Source organism: Lineus longissimus, chromosome 5, assembly GCF_910592395.1.
Source record: "Lineus longissimus chromosome 5, tnLinLong1.2, whole genome shotgun sequence".
Classification (NCBI taxonomy): Eukaryota; Metazoa; Nemertea; class Pilidiophora; order Heteronemertea; family Lineidae; genus Lineus; species Lineus longissimus.
In genome coordinates this window covers 5,202,818-5,221,481 of record NC_088312.1, presented here as the reverse complement: position 1 = coordinate 5,221,481, position 18,664 = coordinate 5,202,818, and the positions used below count along the sequence as shown (strand labels likewise).

Sequence of the window (18,664 nt, the reverse complement as noted above, 5' to 3'; positions counted from 1 at the left end):
GTTAATGAAGTTTAGGGAGCGGGATATTTGAAATTGCATCCAAAGTGGTTGTGATCTTGGCTTCAACTGGGCAACCCTTAACCTCATATCCCAGTTTAATTGTGCTAAGGGACCATACCCCATCATCATTATGGTAAGGGCCCAATAATGGACAATGTCACACCCACCTCTAACGTACACGTCAGTGGAATCCAGTCAGAGGCATATGTCCAATATAAATGCCACAATAAGCAGCAGACAAGGAACTAATAATCAGACTTTTCGAAGAATAGTCACAGTACAACACAACCATTGACACCCTACTCGGCTTCTGACACCTACCAAGCATGGAGATAGTCTCTGAGTCACCAAACCGGAATGCCACGTTGCAAGATCAACTGGCATTTTATGAACTGCTACTCCTTTCAGCAGATAGCTGATGAAGGACAGATTGCAACAAAAAAACATTTTCATATTTCAATGTTTATTCTATAAAACTTCTCTCATTAAAAATACAAGTAACATTAATGGTGTATTATGAACATATTTGCAACAGTTTAGTATGGCTTTTGGCTTAACAAATAAAAAAACAAAATGAAATGACATGGCATGTTTTAACAGAAAGCATAGGTAACGATTCTAAAATTTAGCCACAGCATATAATAGCAGGGGAAATGTAAATACCGGCATTTATTGAGCAATAACATTTTTCTATAGAACAAAATGCGTGGCTGATAAGAATAAAGTCCATAACATCAAGAGGAACTTGCCGGGGGGGGGGGGGGTCAAAACAAGGAGGCTGGAATATTGTACAATTTTGCTAAAATAGTCGTCATTGTAATTGCGAACTAAATGTGCCATGTCCCCAGTATTGTGCACTAACCTTACTAAAAAGATCCATGGTTAAATTTGAATTCACCATGGTGTAAATTAAAGACAAGAATCCTTTAAAAGAGTTCTGTCTGGACTAATCATATCCACAGAGTACTGGCGGAACCCCAAACTTTCTCAACTCAATGTCATTTCTCTCCATAAAATAGGTATCAATGGTCCTCACTAAATACAACTGAACTCACATTCTGCAAGAGTCTTGGTCTTGAAAGGGTCTTAAATGCACACGCATGTAGTAGCAACTTAATGAGTAACCCCTAACCGAACAGCATCAATCAAACCGTCAATTGCAAAAGAGGGCTTTGTCTGAGCTAGAGGATTAATTCCTCTATCAATCACAGGGAATTACATTCCATTACATCCTAAATGGCTGATCGATGCCTGCTGCTATGAATCTGTACTAGTGACGTCCCACAAGATCTCGTCAGTCCTCTCCACCTCGGCTGCAATCTCCTCCCAATGCCTCAGGTTAGACCTGGAAAAGAAAAACAAAAGTTTAAGAATCAACAGGGAAACACTACAAAAAATCGTTACCACGGTCATCTTATTAATTTCTTTCGTACATACCTGAAGCTACTTGACTGAGGGATCCTCAGAGTCCTCAGAGTTTTAATTGATGTGTTGAAACAAAAATGTCAGAGTCCAACCTAAGTCATAGTATATACTCACTCGCAGTTGCTGAGCAGTATTGATACACCCTCATTCTGTAAGATGTCTTTTAAGTTCCTGAAGCCAGGCATACAAACAAATTTGATGAACCCACACTGAAAAAGGATCAAACAATTTATTAACAGTGAATAAGCAAAGAGGGCTGCATGACGAAGATAAGAGACTTTCAACACTGGTATTTATCTGCCGACAGACATTTGAACAGCCTCCGACATCTGAGGCTTCTGTGTCAAGGTAGAAATTGAATGTCCTTCATTGTTCTTGTTCTCTTTCTCCAGTAAGTCAAAGTCACAGACGTTGTCACATACAACAGATGGACAATCGTCCTGGATAGGTTCCTTTACGTCCTAAAATTGTCATCAAATTTTACCTGATCTTTTGGCACGTTTTTCTTTTGGTTTCGATCCATCAGAGGCAGTGGTTTCATTCCCATCATTTTTTCTTTGTCTCCCTGTCATTGGAAATGTTATGTTACTGTGCATTCGTTAGTTTCTATCAAATTGCTCTAATTGAATGAAAGATTTTTAAGTAAGCTGGCTGAGTGAATCCCATTATGCATCTGGGAAGATCACGACCAGAACATTGTGATGAAGATGCATGTTGCATCAGGGGGACTTTGGCACTTAGCAATTCCAGTCTCTGGGAAATGTGAAGTAATTGTTCCTCAATGCAGATTCTTTAAAACGTACCTCATGATTGGTTTGACAAGACTTTTCCCATCACCCTCCCCCAATATTATGCTAACCTGATCATAGAATTCCGCATAAATGAGTCTAACTATTGCTTGTTGAACTGGCCATGGCTTGCTGACTGCACACAGGTCACACCCCGTCATCATGATGGCTTTCAGCAGATTCCTGAAACAGCAAATATTAGGAGTTGACCATTTGACTACAAGGATGAGAAATTTGGCAACATCATTCGCCTCAGGCTACCATGTCATTTCCGGCAATGACATAACACCCTGCTTCTTGCACCATAGTATATTTCGTCATGACAACATTAGATCGAAATTTCCGTCTGCCCACTCAGCTTACCTATGTTCATTGACTTCGACATCAAATTCTTTGTTCGAAATGAGTTTTTCGATTTTCTTCTGGTTGCCAAAGTACAATGCCAGGTCTGTGGCGATGATTGCAGTCCGGATATTGTCCAGCATGTCCTTGTACTGGGCCTGGGATAGATGGCTAAAGATATCATGGTCCTCTTGCTGCAAGGACAAAAGGTGTGAAATGAGATCGAAGGACATTGTCCTTACATCTGTCATACGACCCCAAATCTTTTGCTGTCTTTGACCTTCCATCACAGGGCATCCCCACTGCAGTGATTGATTTACACACACAATAGACGACTTCATCCAGATTGCACAACATAATATACAAGTATATGTTTTAACATGATACCAACCTGTAATATTGTAACAGTCATGTTGAAGTGATGCTGCTCCATGACTGAAGTTGAGTAGAGACTCGCCAATGGTTGTTCCAGCTTCTGCATAAAGGCATTGTTGTAACCTCGATGATCCAGATCATGACAAATACAGGAAACAAGCAGAGCCAACTCCTGCAACAAAAGGCAAAAAAGATGGGTCACAGATTATGCAGGGACAACAAACAAATAACTATAACTGAAAATAATGAACATTACATCAGTTTGATAGCACTGCATTCTGGAGACATAATACAAACTCAAAACTAATGAGCATAACATTTACGTCCACACAGACAACGAAGCCTATTTCCACCATTTTTAACACTCAAATTTACAAATTAATTGAAATCAAAGCAAGACCAACAGCTTTTTTCCTTACCTCTTCTTCTCTGAACACTCCTGGTATCTGCAGAAGGACGAAGTACATACAGTGACACACAGTGAAAGCATGGCGCCAGTTGTGATATGAGATAGGTCGGTAGTTCTTCCGCACAGTTGTGACAAAATGACAAAGTTTGATGAGATCGACCCTGAAATTTGAATTATACATTTCAGAGCATTGTTGATGTCACATATATGCTGGAAACTATACAGAATATGCACATCACTCAGACTTTCAATCCCCTCGTAATTGGCCTTTGGTATTTTAGAACCTCTGTCTCTACCTACTTGACTGATTTTGCAAATGTCTGGACGATGTAGTTGAACAGCTGTGGAAGTTCCGACTCGTATTCTTTACAGTAGAAATCAAGGGTGTTGAACGATTCCGGGATACGGTCTGGTAGAGGGCTGGCAAGCAGCATTTGGCAGGCATCTTCTGAGCGAATGTGATAACTGAGCTGTTCTAGGGCTACACGGTTCATACTCTGTTGGTGTTTCAGACTTGAGTACATCTGGCAAAAATAATACAAAATTAAATGAAAAAGACCATAACCCTGTTACCTGACTATTCAAAGAAACAAAGCAACACGAATTACCCGTTCTACCCGCTGGTTGACTTTAGGATGTAGTCTATTTGAACTCCGAGTCTGCATTTGGAAATGATTCCAAATTACGACTTGTCAAGAACTAAAATGATGGTATATATTACTGAGGACTCAAAATAACAAAAGAGCAACAATAAAGGCTCAAATTAGCCACTCACTTTTTTGCTGCCCGAAATAATGGCAATGGTAAGTGAAGAGAGACAGTCGCCAGGCAACAGAAATTCAGTATTATTGAGGGGATATTAAACCCAAGCTGCATTACCATTGGAAGAATTGAGCAAATAGTAGAAACATGTGCCATATTGTTAAAGTCCTTTTTTTCATTGAGGATTGATGGATTAAAACAGGATAAAGAACAAGTGCATTTACCTTAGAATAGTGAAGAGCAAGAGCACAATAGACAGCAAATGTCTTGAAGGCAGCTTCATCTGAAAATAAAAAAAGTGAATCATGAGAAGGATTGGACCAGCCAACAAACTTTTTCGAATGTTATTGTTTTTCTATGATATTTTGCAAACAGGATCAGAGAGATAACCCTACAAAACGCACCAGTGGCCGTAAAGCAGGTCCCCGACAATTTGTTGATCATCTGCACCACACCGATCACAACGCCTTTACTGATGATAGGCATACATAGGATGTTCTGGGTCGTGAAACCAGTTCTTATGTCTATGTCCCTGAAACGATAAGCAGATCCTGATCAAACTCTTGAAAAGTAAAATTATGCAGGTGATGAAATTCTGTAAAATCTAACTGTTCAATGCGTTTTTAACTTTTATCATCATTTTCTCTGCAGCTAGTTATGTCTAATCAATGTCTCAGGTCTTTTCGGTGGCCAATATCATATCATCACTGTCGTTAGATTTCTTAATTTATGACGTTTTAAACTTTTTTCAAGAAACTTGTCTTCTTGAGCATGGAGATACCTCAAGGGTATCACAGTCTAATACCTGTTAAATCTTGGATCTTCATAGGCGTTCTTGATATTGACTATCTCTCCCGTCTTGGCCACGTGTCCAGCAATGCCCTTGTCAATGGAAAACCTGATGGGTTGTTTCTTTAGGATTGATTGCGATGCGTCGTCCTCTACCCCTTCATCAAACAGATCTGCGTAAAGTTCATTCCTTTCGAGATCGACTAAGAAAAACGAGCACCGACTAGCTGCCACTAGATTTTTGGCAAACATCTGAAGTAAAACAATTAACATTGAAATGAACCTCCAGCTTTTAATCATACTCACAGAAACAAAACATGACCATCGGTGAAGAGGTAGTCAGCAAGACAAACAAATTAGCTTGGCTCTGCTTGAGGGCCTTGACTCTCTCGACATATTGACATAGTGTAGTGGTGGCATCATTCCTACTAGCCCAGGCTAGAGGGAAATTCCCTTTAGCTCAGTCGGTAGAGTGATGGCCTAATAAGCGAGAGGTCCCGGGTATAATCCCCGGTTGGACCTTGATGTTTTTAGCTGCATCCTAATTTTAGCACAGCTAATCGTACCCTAAGAAAAGAGTGGTAATCCTAATGTGACAGAACTGACTCCAACTCAGTTTCTCCCTCCCATCACGTTCCTGCAGTGTGGAATACTGGAATTAGCTGGAGGCTAGAACAGCAGCACAAAAAAGAGTTTCAACGTCCATGACCTGCTATGTTCAATTCATCTTGCAAAATCTCGGGTGGCTCTGACAGCATCTGCTTATTGGGATTTCGACCATCATTTTAATTTCCTCAGCATCAATGTCCGTTGCCATGGTAACACAAAAACTTCAGCAGTTGAAAATAAAGGCAAACCCTTGGTAGTGGTGGGTGACCTTTTAACATCTGTGGTTTGAATAAACCATTCAGATTAAATCCATTTTATGTTGTTACAATTTATTGCAAACATGTTTATGATGGACGTGCCTTCCCAAAGTTTAACAATATTTCCATTACATTGACAAGCAATACCACAATCCTGCAACACCACAAAATCTGCAATTCGAAATCTATAACTCCTTTTTAATAAAATCTAACAAGTTTTAAAATGCAAGGAAATTAGAAAAATAAAATCTGAGATAGTCCATGATTTCTACATATTTCCATTCCAGATATGTTTATCAGACCTTCATTTTGTGAGTGACCCTAACACCGAGGTAAAAATGGAAGCTAATACACGCAGGTGCAGCCATCGGCTAAAATGTCCTCCAATCACCACAAACCTGGCTTGTCATTAGAGCAAATCTAGTGACTTATTATTGGCAAATCTTGCCGTAATCAATGTCGAATTGGTAACAAATGAATGTAGCGTCAGAACGTTGCAGACAGCGTAGTTCTCACAATCTGAGGCCAAGCAGATAGATTTTTAGTTGTTTGTCCTGTTTCCGATGAAAATATCATAAACTGCCCAACCTCTATCTATCAAATTCAGATCCCTACATGCGTGATGAATTAGGAAGGATAAAAACTAACTTTTCTCTATCATCAGTTTTTAGGCTTCAACATCTATACAGGTTGCTAGCTATAGTGATGCTGCAAGAGGTCTGCAAATCAACAAACTCAACACACCAGTGATATGCACGGCTGTGAAAAGTATGAACCAGACTTCACCAAGTACCAACAGAGTTGGAACAGAAACTTAAGTGTTTTGCTTGTCCTTATCATGGTCCATTAGGAGCCTGAATGATGCTGTCACTCCTGGACCATTTGTCTCCTGATTTTATAATGGAGTGAGATCAGGTGGGAAAGGTTTACCACATAATGGATTCTTGGCATGACCAGTCTATATTGTGCATCACCCGGGTAGAATACAAAACAGATATTTTGTCCAGTCTGCATAGAAGTTTCAGGATCAACTTTTTGATAATATGCCACAAATGAGATTCTAGTTCCTCAGGTGTTTTAAAATCAATCTTTAATATTCTAACTTTTCAACTTACCATTATGCGACTAACTAATTTGTCTGACGTTATGATGTCATCAAATATAACCCTGAAAAGAAAGTAGAATTTAAACGAAGGTAATTATTGCCGTATCCTATTAAAAGTGATCATAATTTGTCAAATATCAGGAAATTACAGTGTTGATTAAAAGTGACACATATTTCTCAGATGGGGTCTTCTGTTCCACTTACCGTGAAACCTCCAAGAGAAAGTCGTTTAGCTCCCTCTGCTTTACTGCGACACCATTGACTTCGCACTCCAACAGAAAGCCTGCTGCCCATGTCACCATCGCCGTGACTATCTGAAGAAGCATACAACTTGACAGATTATGTTTTATTTTGACGACAATCAACCATTTCTACACTGAGAGTTTATGGATTTAAATAATGAAACCCAGTAAGCATCTTCCTGAAAAAACATTGTCAACAAGGCTGGGAATCAGATGCAACGCGATTTATATTAAATGACAATGGCAATATCTGCATGTGAGGTTCTTATTTTACCTGTTGGTCATCTTTACTAAATGGCTTGGAATCAAATCGTTTGCTAAACTCTATCACACCTGAAATCAAAATATGATTCATTTTAGACCTGGAACTGAAATTCTTCATCTAGACCTTATTTGATAAATGAACTACAATACTACAGATCAGTAATAGCAGGGATTTTTGTAGCCATAAGATTTTTTGATCTACTCTCTGACTCTGAGGACAGCATGGTGGGGTTTACTTGGGAGGAGGCAGCCAAGGCTGCAAAATACGAAGGAAGAATGAAGAGCCATAACGAAGATGATATTTCATTAGATTTTGATTGACAGCTGGGTCTGGAGCTACATCGCTAGATCATGCAGATGGTGCTATTGTACATTTGTTACATCAGAGTAGCTCACACATGGATGGGGAGTGTATGAAATGAACAAAATAGAATCCTTTCACTCAGCAGTGTTTAGAAGCTTACTGAATGATATTGACCGGATTATCAGCAGCAGCTGTTCCAATTGCATCAGATTGGTATTAGGGATTGACCAATTGTCAATTGTGGTTGATTTATAACAAATCAAATAACCTTCAAAGCTCTCAAAAGTACATTTATTCCTTAACGAACAGTTCGGAAAACCAATCAGAATTGAATCAGGGCAATCAAAATGGGCTGCATAGGTCGTCATGCAGGGTATATTCAGTATCAAAAGTGATGACGAGTACTGTAACTGGTGAAATTACAAGCAATCAAAGCAAAAGTGATGCCTGAAAGATGTCAACTCTAATCTATTAACTTCAGAACCTCCCAAAACATTTATGGAACCGATAAAATGGACTTTTTAGTGCACCACTCCACTCAAACAACAGTAAAGCTGTCTTTATATGCCATGTTACTCTGTTACTAAGTTTACGAGACACTGAAATAAGCCATAGTTGGGCTTTCTTACCTGACTTTAAAAAATGCTTTTCTGCGACACTTGACTTACCTATGAGATCAATACCCAGCAGCAGTGGTATACACAGAACTGATGATGTCTGGTCACAGCCAGTACCTAGAGGAAATCGCTCGTCCTGAAAATGACATTTCTTTTGGTCAACAATCTTACAAATGTTTTCACAAAATAGTAGGCCTTCACTACAGTTAGGGCCCCACCACAAATGGAAAAACCTATCTTTGCCTTTGCAAACTGCCACTTTGATAAGATCTGAGCTCTTGGAGGGGTTAATGTGAACACAAAGAACTTAAAGGTGTGAAAATATCAATCAAGGCTTTCCATATCGTTAAAGAAATTTATTGGAAAAGTCAGCAAATTTCCCACAAAAGTGTTAATGAATACAGTTATCTGCAGTAAGAGATCAATATGAGTCCTTTTGATTGACTCCGCCGCAGGTTGCAGCTCTGAAGAATAGGGTGGCATATCAATGTATGTCACTGCTGTAGTCGGTCCCAGGCGATGTGCCATATCTTGTGTTAGTAAATATGAATGCTGATTAACAGAACAAGATATCAAGTCTATAATGTGTAGTTTATAAAGTTTATGTAGGCAACAGAAGGCAGAAGTCCATTCAAGTTCATTACTTTTATTTTAATCTGCAGTAAAATGTTGAACTCTGTGGGGGTTCAAACATTGGTAATTTTGTTGATTACAATTTTGATGATATTTACCAAACAATAGAGGACTGAAGAATAGTGGCATCCATCCAATACATGAATTGAAATATAAGCCAAGAGTAACTTTTAGGCAGCCTTTAAATCTGACAGTATAGCAAGCACTCTACTCAGCAATATATTCATTTTAAAATCAATATCCAGACTGATTACATCACGATTCATTGATAACTATATACTATATAGCAAGACAGAAAGCTCTTTCATGTCTTGACAGTCAGCGCATAAAATCTCATCAAACCTCTCACAACAAAGACGAGAATCTTGTTGTCATCTTATTCCTGACTGCCACAAATAATGTTCTGTGACACTGCCATGGTAACAGCTCTTACTCACACAGCTGATGGTTACTCCAGCATCACTGCAGTCAAGAAATGGAGTGTTTATTTGTGGTTGCATGCAGTTGAAAAAAAGGAGACTCAGGTTACAGGCCAGCAGCTTGGTGATAATGCCCACAGTTATCCTTTTAGTCCTTTAACCTCTAACTCATTTAATTACAACAAGGTGGAAAAGCCCACCTAACAGTGTGTGACAAGACTGCATGAACCATCAGTAAACACAACAGCCTGACCAGCATCTCTATCTAACATGAGCGGATACCACTTAGCTTGATATGATCAGTCATAACAATAGAGCAGGGGCAAGGTGCACTTCCCTGATCATACACGACATGCGATGACTTGACAGGCAAGTGTTAACTGCGCTACAGAGATCGGAGAGGCTCAAGAGGCCACATCTCAAACCAAGGCTGCGGTGAAAGTGCTCTACCAAGTTATAGAGTAAAGCATAGGTTTCCATGGCAACTCAGCAAGCTATCGTTTAGGGACCAAAAGTATAAAGTCTGTGCCAATCTTGCCACAGGGTGAGAAAGCAACTCAACAGAGAGATGGTGTCAACAGAAAACTGGGGACAGATATCAATACTAAACAGAGATGGAATTCAAATATATGCAATGAATGCTGATGATGAAGCAAAAAAGACTTTTGATTGTGAATCTACAAGATCTGCAATATAAAGGATATTGAGGCCTTACAGTACAACAAGGTCTTGGCTATTGCTGCTGAGAGGGATGTATAAAGTAAAGCCAAAAGAGAGGCTCCTTTCTTTTTCTATTTCTTTCATGAGGCCGTTTCTCCCAAAATCACTCAGTAGCAAATGTTGACATTTGGTAAGCTATGAAAAACCGCCCTTCATGATATGCAGTGATAAAGAGTAGATCCCAACACAGAAATAACCAATGCTTTGTGGGCAAATCATCGCAAAGAGATTGATGCAATGGTTAGGCAATCGCAGGCAATCTCAGCAAAATAAACCTATTACGGAAGTTCTGTTGAGTTCACGTCAATGACGATTATAATGACTTTGCCATCAGCAACGTTATGATAATATGAAGATTCAATTGGTGGCAAATCTTTTGAACGCCTAGTGCCGTCAATGGTTTGACGTAAATCTTGTCACAAACAACTGCGTCAATGAAATTGACAAATATAGCCTGCGGTGACAAAGAAATCAACACGAACAGCATGTTTACTCTATCTTAGTAATAGTAAATAGAATAGAGATATTGATGAGAAGGAAAATTATCTCAGAAAATTTTCATTAAAAAAGCTGCGTACCTCCTTGGATGAGAGAACTAAGAGTATACAGTGTTCTCAAAGGGGTTTTCTAGAGAAGGGGTAGAAAAAGCTGATTTATCATTTTAAAATAAGTCTGTTCATCACTTCAGCGATATTTATCTCTTTTCATCACTAACTATTACCGGGTACAGAATTTCTAACCTGAATTTCTTTCATAACCAGCTTTAGCCAGACACTTACCCTTCTTTACATGACAATACAAGAAAATAAATTGGTACTTACCCCGTGAATATCCCTGAGTAATACTGTCTTTTTATGTTCTGCTACGTAAGCAGCCACTGTGCTCCCTTCTGTGATTGGCTGATGAGTCCTACAAGTAACACAAGAATTCTTTGTGAGTTGGTGCTTGAAATTGAAAATTTTAAACAAAATGTCCTAGAGGAAAATGAAACAAGATAAAGATAAGTTAATAGTTGGTGGTGCAGAGTTATCACATCCCATGTATGAACAGACAATGTCAATGGACAATGACATTGGTTGCTCTATGACAGCTATACCTATAGCTCACCAGGTGAGCCAAGTTTAGACCCAATACCTTCTTTTGCAAGGGATATAATTTGACTAATTTCACTCCTAGACAGGGTTACCAGATGAATCCCCGAAATAGGGGACCGGTATACTGACCCATGTGGCGCTGTATGTTGATTGTCTTTTGGTAATGTCTGTATTAATTCCTGAAAAACATAATGGAACTGATTGTAATTCAAAATAGAATGTTTGAAGAAAATGGCAAGTTAAGTTAGAAATTTTCAAATTGAGTTCAATTTTCAAGTTTTTGCAGAGACAAACCTACCTTCCCCGCACTGCACACTAGGTAAACTGCATAGGAATCTGCCCTAGTCGCTGGAAAACAAGGTTAATTGAATGTAAACCAAACTGCCAAATCGTTGCACCATTTTTAGTCTTACAAATTGCCAAAATTTCAACAAGATCAGGTTTGAAAATTTTCCAATTTTTTTCCAATTCTTGAGTCCTTGTTCCTGTCTGACCTCAGTCATTTTCCATGTTACGACTACAAACAACAATGACATCGGCATCCCTGACAGTTTTACGCCACCTTAAACAGTAGAAGGTACTTTCAAACTTGACAAGTTGATTTAAAAATCCTTTTTAGGATCAAAGGGCAGAGTTCGAATTCTTAGAGATCTTGATTGTAAACTTTTGTGACTATAGTATATCGCTGCAAAGGACTACATTTTATCAGCATGCAGAATCTTACCTGCACCCGCAATGACTCCAATTTCATGAAGAAAGTAACTTTTTTCATCAACAGGGCTCAAGCGTATTTCTTGTGTCAGAACAGAGAGGACGTTTTCAACGTCACAACTTTTGTACTAAAAGGAGAGAGAGAATCGTCTACATACATGCATAGACATTTCAAAGAGAAACGCCATCTCAAATTCCAAGGCTGTCAAAAACTTTCTTTATCCTAGCTATCTGCCCATCCTATTTTAACTCTTTCTTCCAAGTTCATCTAAACCATAATGATTTCAGATGGGAGAGTCCCCTATCAGCACTTCATATAACTTATTCTGACCTGCCTAGCTCCAGCCGCGCCCCCATATAGACTGTCTTTAACTGCTTGTCATCAACAGGAAGAAATAAGAAATGAGCTTATATGCATAATTATTGATAGTGCTCGCCACACAATAGTTCATCAATTTAGCAGCCTATTCTTTTCCCAGTAAAAAACAGGCTGGCTCTGTTCCAGATACCGGAAATTTAAGAAATAATAGCGTGATACTAATGATGGAATACAGGGTTACAATACAACATGCACAAGGGGTACTACTTGCAAAAAGGTTTCAAGGTACATTGTTCAACCATTGGTTTTCATAGTGACTTAACAATCATCGCCCCACTGTAGTGGATATCAAACTGCCAAATTCGCATGCCTCTATTTTTGTGATTTGCGAAAAAAAAAATTTTAAATTCACCATCTTAAAAAAATTCACCATTTTTATTTGAATCTCTAACCTTAAAAACGGTTTTTCCAATTGACCAATCTTAATTTTTTTCTTCCAATTTTTCAATTTTCATTTTGTATTTTGTCTGTTTACACTACATCATCTATTCATAGAGTGTCCTATTCAAACCTACAACCCAAAACCAACATAAGCTACTGCTCTCGATCCTTCGCTTGTGGCACATGAATTTTCCATTAATTACTGCACTGATGAGGGATCGAATTAAGGTTGTCTGATGTCCACTTCACAGAAATTTTCTTTCTGTGTTACCATGGCAACTTGTCTTCCGTCATTGATAGGAGATTTTATTAGAAGAAGCAACTATCCCTTCTTTTGGTGAAAATAAGAAAAGTTGACAGAAGTAATACAACAAGTATTGCTCAAACTTACCCGGGTGTGTAATTCTGAATCTGATGATGAGCACATCTTTACATAAGAAGCTGTAAAGTGATGAATAGAAAAGAAGGTTAGAAAGAGTCGACAAGGACTGAACAAAAATCTCAAGGACGAGTGATATTTCATTTGTTTTAAATGCTCGATTACCAACAACGAGTAAATGGCATACACGGAATCACAGGGAAATGTCTATTTTAATTTACTTTATAAATGCAACATAAAAACCACACCTTCACATGGTGGTGGACTTGCAGAGATGGATCCAATATCATGCAACTTGAACCCGGTGTGGTCATGGTCTTCTGAGTGAGGAAGGCTCGCAGCACTTCGTCCATCTTCCTGTTCGTAGTTATTATTTTTCTTTTTATACAACCATGTAGCAATCCTCTCCTCTTCAACATGTTCCAGCACAAAGTCATCTAGTAGATTTGGATGTTTTTTCAGATATCGCTTTATGAAATCTGGATTCATTACTGAAAAGAGAAAAGTTCAATAAAATTGCTGAAGTCATCAAATCTACTACAACACTACAGGTGGCCAATGAAGGAAAGCGGAAATGAGTGCATTCTTTTATTGAATCAAACCTTGGACTAGGCCTATTTATAATTATTTCATCCAGATGTTCATTCACACCAAGCAGTCAGAGTGATGGTCAGTCAGCCACATGCATGATGATACTTTAGTTTAAGTGGCTTGCTGAAGTGAAGTTTAGGTCGATAGGCCTCATAGTCATAATCAATAATCATAATCAATAATCACTGATTTAAGGTACAACTCACTAACAAGAAGAATGGAGACCTACCGGTCACGGGATGTTATTTTTAACGGGGGAGGGGGGAGGGCTCTCTTATCTTTTATCTGTGACAAGTGTGAGGGCAGAAAACCCTTGCTAGCGCTAAATACATGTGCGGCCGCCCCGACATCATCATCGATCATCATCATCATCATCAATGTAGAATGCTCATCATCATCAATCATCCTGCTCATGTCATAGGCCTAGACTAATTGTGTTGAATTGAATTGAAGAGAGTCGAGATCCCAGCCCCATCACATCCTAACACCAAAGCTGCAAGCTGGGTGAATCTTCATGATAACACCTCTGACATTGTCGGACAGCATTATCTTTCTATAATGCCTAGCTAGACCTACATACAAAAATCACACTTCAAGTGCAAAGACAGTCAATTCCATGCATCATGCCATGGCATGGATGTAGTTGTGTACATTTAATATAGCGCACTCACCATGCTCACCTCCATCTGAATTTTCGAGATCACCCAAGGAATATCCCTTGCCGATGAGAGTCTGAATATTTGAGCACCCAGGAAGGGGTGGTAAGCGCCTCCCTGATAACTGTTTATTTGCATTTGACACAGGTGTACTCAAAGTTGGCCCTTGATTCTGCATGTTTGGTCTACGAAAAACGTCGACATTTTCAAGTGCTGCAGCAGGCCTTACTCCGCCATGATTGATTGGTCTGCGACCCAAAGCACGCACCTGCGTTGCTAGGCGCGCACCGGGTTCTTGGTGTCTTGGCAACGAATTTCGAGCGTGGAACTGTGATGGTTGCCACATATTCACCACAGAAACACATCCTACCACCACCAAAGAAATCTACCCACTTGACACGAGTACATCCTTAGAAAGCACAATCCGATGTGGTTACATCCGCCGCGAAGATGCGTGTTTGCCATGCCGTCGAAGCGTAGTCAATCGTTTCCAGATCGAGCCACGTAATGATGTTTCGTTCCCGCTACTAATAGATGACAGCTCCGTCCAGCCAAAGCCGGGTAACCAGCTGCTAGCAGAGGTACTATGGAGGTTCTTCACGTGGCGTCACGACTTGACGTTTCGAGGGCCACCTGCCAATGCATTTCCTTACGTCGTGACCACGTGTGACGGCCAATATGGCAGTGCAAAACAATTGTAGGCCTACTCAGTGAAGAACCTCTATTGTACACCGGTGTTCGGGTTCTCTCACTGTATAGACCAATAAAATTACGTCCCTAGCAAAAGGTAGAGCGTAGCATATCTAACCCATTTTGATAGGGTAGCTGTAAGATAGACTCCCGGGGCAGTCCATTGCGGCATCCTAAACCTGCGACAAATTCGGCGAAAGAGAGGCCAAACGGCAACAATGGACGAGGTATTGTCAGGATTTAAAACAAAATTGCCAACATGGCTGCCCGAAATCCCGGCTGCGAATTCGGTAAATGTTTCATCAATTTACTCACATTTGTATTATTGTAGACTTTGATTGACAGTGCTCACCTGTAGCATTATAAACATCCATTGTAACGGAATAGTTTCAGTACTTTGCAGTTTCTGTCATATCTAATATCATGATGTTTATTGAATGTCTTCTTGAAATTTCGTTTCTCGGATGCAGAACAAGTGTCTTTATTTCGGACACGTCACATGGCCATTTTTTCGGGGGGGGGGGGTCATAGTTTCCAACCGAACATGCCAAAGCCGTCCTTTCCCGACATTTGCACATTCGACTATTCTGTTTGGTGGCGGGCAAAAACAATGTGAGAGAGAGAAATTATTGTCACTGGCAGAAAGTGATCATATCATGGACATGAACATGATACATATTTTTCAGACCCAAGTTGGTTTGAAACCATTCAAATCAATTTGCCGGCTGTGAGGAAGCGTGCTGCAGAGCTTGGTACTAGAAGGACGGTCAAGAAACAGTGGCAAGTGAGTACAAAGGCTTCAGGCTGATAAAATTAGATTTCATGGTTCTGAATCTCATTGGATCAGCCCTTTATAGTAGAGGGTTTTCCTTTACCACCAATAAATGCTGTACTCAGCAGTCCTTTTGAAAAAAATGCTGTGGATATGTACTGGTATGTGAAACCATGTTGAATTTCAAGATTGTAATTACTTACTTTAGTCATTTGTCCTCCTAACCTCCACCAATATTGCTCCACCATCTTCAGTTTTTGCAATGAATAACCATTTACATTTGGTCTCTCTCTCTTAAATAAGCCATCATTCTCATGTTGTACTTGCAGGCTGCCTGGTTGCTGCGGGCTGTGACATGTATTGACCTGACCACACTCTCTGGTGATGATACTGCGGCTAATGTCCAAAGGTTGTGCTACAAAGCAAAGCGACCAGTCCGAGATGACCTACTTGAGTCTTGTGGAATGCCTGGTGAGATCATTTTGCAAGTGACTCACTTAGAAGTGGGTTGACTACTTGGCCATCTGCTATAAATTGTAATGTCAGTTTGCATATTTCAGACCGTTTGTCCTTTTCAGATATAACTGTTGGTGCAATTTGTGTCTACCCAAGCCGCGTTGCTGATGCTGTACAATTCCTCAAAGATGCAGGTGTCCCTCATATCCCAGTGGCTTCTGTTGCCACTGGCTTCCCAAGTGGCCAGTATCCCTTGAAGGGTCGTCTTGAGGAGATCAGACAGGCTGTAGCAAGTGGAGCTGCAGAAATCGACATCGTCATAAATCGAGACTATGCATTAAATGGAAACTGGAAGGGTATGTTTGATTGTGAGGTCCATTTTAACAAATTAGGCTTTGGGGAATTATATTATGCAATTCAACTAATTCCTCTAGGGACATATAAGGGTCAATGAACAGAGAGATAGTATCAGTAAAATCCTTGATCCAATAATGCAATATTCATCTCCTGAAATACTGCTTTTCTTTGCCTCAGTCATACATGCACGGTATATAAAGAAGCCTTTTAAAATCACTTGTCAGTTTGTCTAGAAATTAGAATCATGAATTGTAAAATTGTAAAATGGTTGGCGACTTTAAAATTTGTGATATTTGCAATAACACCTTCTTTATTAAAGGGGTTTATGACGAGGTGAAACTGATGCGTGAAGCTTGTGGTGAAGCTCACCTGAAAACTATCCTGGCTACGGGAGAACTTGGCTCAATGACCAACGTCTACAAGGCTAGCATGGTCTGTATGATGGCTGGTAAGTAAGGGTGCAACAGCTGCTAGAAGGCTCTGTGGTGTTTTCGTCTCCAGCTTGGCTGTTGCCTCACCAGTCCTCTTCGTTGTGTGCATTGGCTCCTTTCGCATCAAATGCTATCATTGCAGTTTCTGGCAGGACACATGCTAGGTCCAGTTGCGCAGAATTTGGCTAAAAGTCTCTGGTGAAATAGTATAAATTATGTTGAACCTCCCCATCAAGTACAACCCTGGGACTGACAAAATCCTGTCCTCAGACAGGTATTCTGGTAACAAGGATAAACGTTATGGAAATGTCCATTCATTGGCTGATGCTGTAAGTAGATTATCTTCATATTCCGTGGTATCTGGTCATACTCTGTATCTTCCTTTCACAGGTGCTGATTTTATCAAAACATCCACGGGTAAAGAAGGGGTTAACGCTATCCTTCCAGTGGGCCTAGTCATGGTTAGGGCAATCCGAGAGTATTATCAAAGAACTGGCCACAAGGTGAGAGCTGGTCAACTTTTTTTTCTCTGACTCTTAAGATTCAATACAGCAGCATATAACAACAATTATGACTTATCTTCATTTGTCTCATATTGTGTTCCAGATCGGTTTCAAGCCAGCTGGCGGCATCAGGACAGCTAAAGACTCGTGTACATGGTTGGCACTAATGAAGGAGGAACTCGGGGATGAGTGGATGAAGAATGACTTATTCAGAATTGGTGCTAGCTCCTTGTTGGGCGATATAGAAAGACAAATATTCCATTACGTGACTGGGAGATATGCATGTGCTGATGAGTTGGCTATGGCATAAACTTGTTACTTGTTTTAGAATAAAAATACCTATTTTTGTCTCTGGTCCTTTTCTAGCCATCAGAATAGCCAAGCTTGAAGTTTAGTTTTTCCTCCAGTGGTTAGGGACAGCATTGTCTCGCAAAGGCATGTGGCTTGGTCAAATGAATGGTATTTTGAAGTTGATTGTGCACGGTTGTGCTAATGGATATGGCTGTAAACTGTCATTACAGAGGCTGTTTACCTTGGAAAGCAGAAACTGTAATCACTTAATTGTACATAATAAATTTTACCATTATTATATTAAATGGCAGCTAAATTCCTTTCAACCTCATTAAGAATTCAAGTCTGATGCAGTGTCCGTCTTCATCCGAAAGGTTGGGTTGCAATAAATGGTTGTCCGGTTAAGTTGTAGATGTTAAATTCAAAATCATACCGAACAAGGGAAAGAGATACATGTATATGCTTCCAGGTAGAGAGAGGGTGATCAAAAACTAATTATTTAAGTTTCCACTTGATTTGTTGACACTCTGAGGTGATCTGGAACAACCTATTAAAATGTGTAGTTTGTTCAACTGTTGACCTTCTTGTATAAACAACCAAAGTTTTGTAAAAGTATCATGTATAGTAATCATCATTGTGTGAAATGAAACAAATTATCTGGAATTTCGTAGTTGGACTCAAATTTTGTGTTGAATGGTGGTCCCGGTGGTGTTTGTCAAAGACGACTTTCTGCTGTTAGACTATTGTCACAGCCAGCAAGTGCTCGTGGCTGTGTCACTGTCAAAGGCGTTGTCCACCCATATCCTGGACTATTGAGTTAGGGACAGACAACAGAGACTTGACTCCTGTCACAGTCAAAAAGTGTTCTTCAATGATTCATCTGCAAAGACATTGTGCACCCATGTCCTGGACT

General features: G+C 39.8%; 2 protein-coding genes across 3 annotated transcripts; one reads left to right on the top strand and one right to left on the bottom strand.

Moving 5' to 3' along the window:
- Nucleotides 1–478: 478 nt before the first annotated feature.
- On the bottom strand, nt 479–14,791 carry LOC135488058 (cAMP and cAMP-inhibited cGMP 3',5'-cyclic phosphodiesterase 10A-like). 2 transcript variants are annotated; one of them, XM_064772447.1, is made up of 22 exons: nt 14,267–14,791; nt 13,253–13,495; nt 13,017–13,066; nt 11,879–11,993; nt 11,453–11,502; nt 11,284–11,333; nt 10,882–10,969; nt 8,340–8,424; nt 7,378–7,436; nt 7,066–7,175; nt 6,872–6,923; nt 4,907–5,142; nt 4,506–4,633; nt 4,326–4,384; nt 3,640–3,863; nt 3,350–3,500; nt 2,947–3,102; nt 2,577–2,749; nt 2,285–2,396; nt 1,910–1,990; nt 1,540–1,634; nt 479–1,345 (listed from the first exon to the last, which is right to left on the bottom strand). In XM_064772447.1, the coding sequence occupies exons 1-22, from the start codon at nt 14,595–14,597 to the stop codon at nt 1,258–1,260; spliced, it is 2,736 nt and encodes a 911-aa protein (XP_064628517.1). In that variant the 5' UTR covers nt 14,598–14,791; the 3' UTR covers nt 479–1,257. The 2 variants fall into 2 exon arrangements, with proteins under 2 accessions (XP_064628517.1, XP_064628518.1); XM_064772448.1 differs by having other exon boundaries at nt 14,276–14,791.
- Nucleotides 14,792–15,169: 378 nt separating this feature from the next.
- Nucleotides 15,170–18,408, top strand: LOC135488077 (deoxyribose-phosphate aldolase-like). Its single transcript, XM_064772477.1, has 7 exons — nt 15,170–15,231; nt 15,628–15,725; nt 16,043–16,184; nt 16,292–16,525; nt 16,846–16,974; nt 17,348–17,460; nt 17,564–18,408. Exons 1-7 carry the CDS (start codon nt 15,201–15,203, stop codon nt 17,768–17,770), a joined length of 954 nt encoding a protein of 317 aa, XP_064628547.1. The 5' UTR covers nt 15,170–15,200; the 3' UTR covers nt 17,771–18,408.
- Nucleotides 18,409–18,664: the final 256 nt, after the last annotated feature.

What these genes read in the sequence shown, in the direction of transcription:
- LOC135488058 (XM_064772447.1), bottom strand. Translation starts at nt 14,597, where the DNA reads ATGTGGCAACCATCACAGTTCCACGCTCGAAATTCGTTGCCAAGACAC. An exon ending in AAGTCCACCACCATGTGAAG is followed by an intron (nt 13,067 to 13,252) that starts GTGTGGTTTTTA and finishes ATCACTTTACAG; the next exon opens with CTTCTTATGTAAAGATGTGC. An exon ending in TTTCTCTTGGAGGTTTCACG is followed by an intron (nt 6,924 to 7,065) that starts GTAAGTGGAACA and finishes CTTTCTTTTCAG; the next exon opens with GGTTATATTTGATGACATCA.
- LOC135488077 (XM_064772477.1), top strand. Translation starts at nt 15,201, where the DNA reads ATGGCTGCCCGAAATCCCGGCTGCGAATTCG. An exon ending in AAATCCCGGCTGCGAATTCG is followed by an intron (nt 15,232 to 15,627) that starts GTAAATGTTTCA and finishes CATATTTTTCAG; the next exon opens with ACCCAAGTTGGTTTGAAACC. An exon ending in ATTAAATGGAAACTGGAAGG is followed by an intron (nt 16,526 to 16,845) that starts GTATGTTTGATT and finishes TCTTTATTAAAG; the next exon opens with GGGTTTATGACGAGGTGAAA.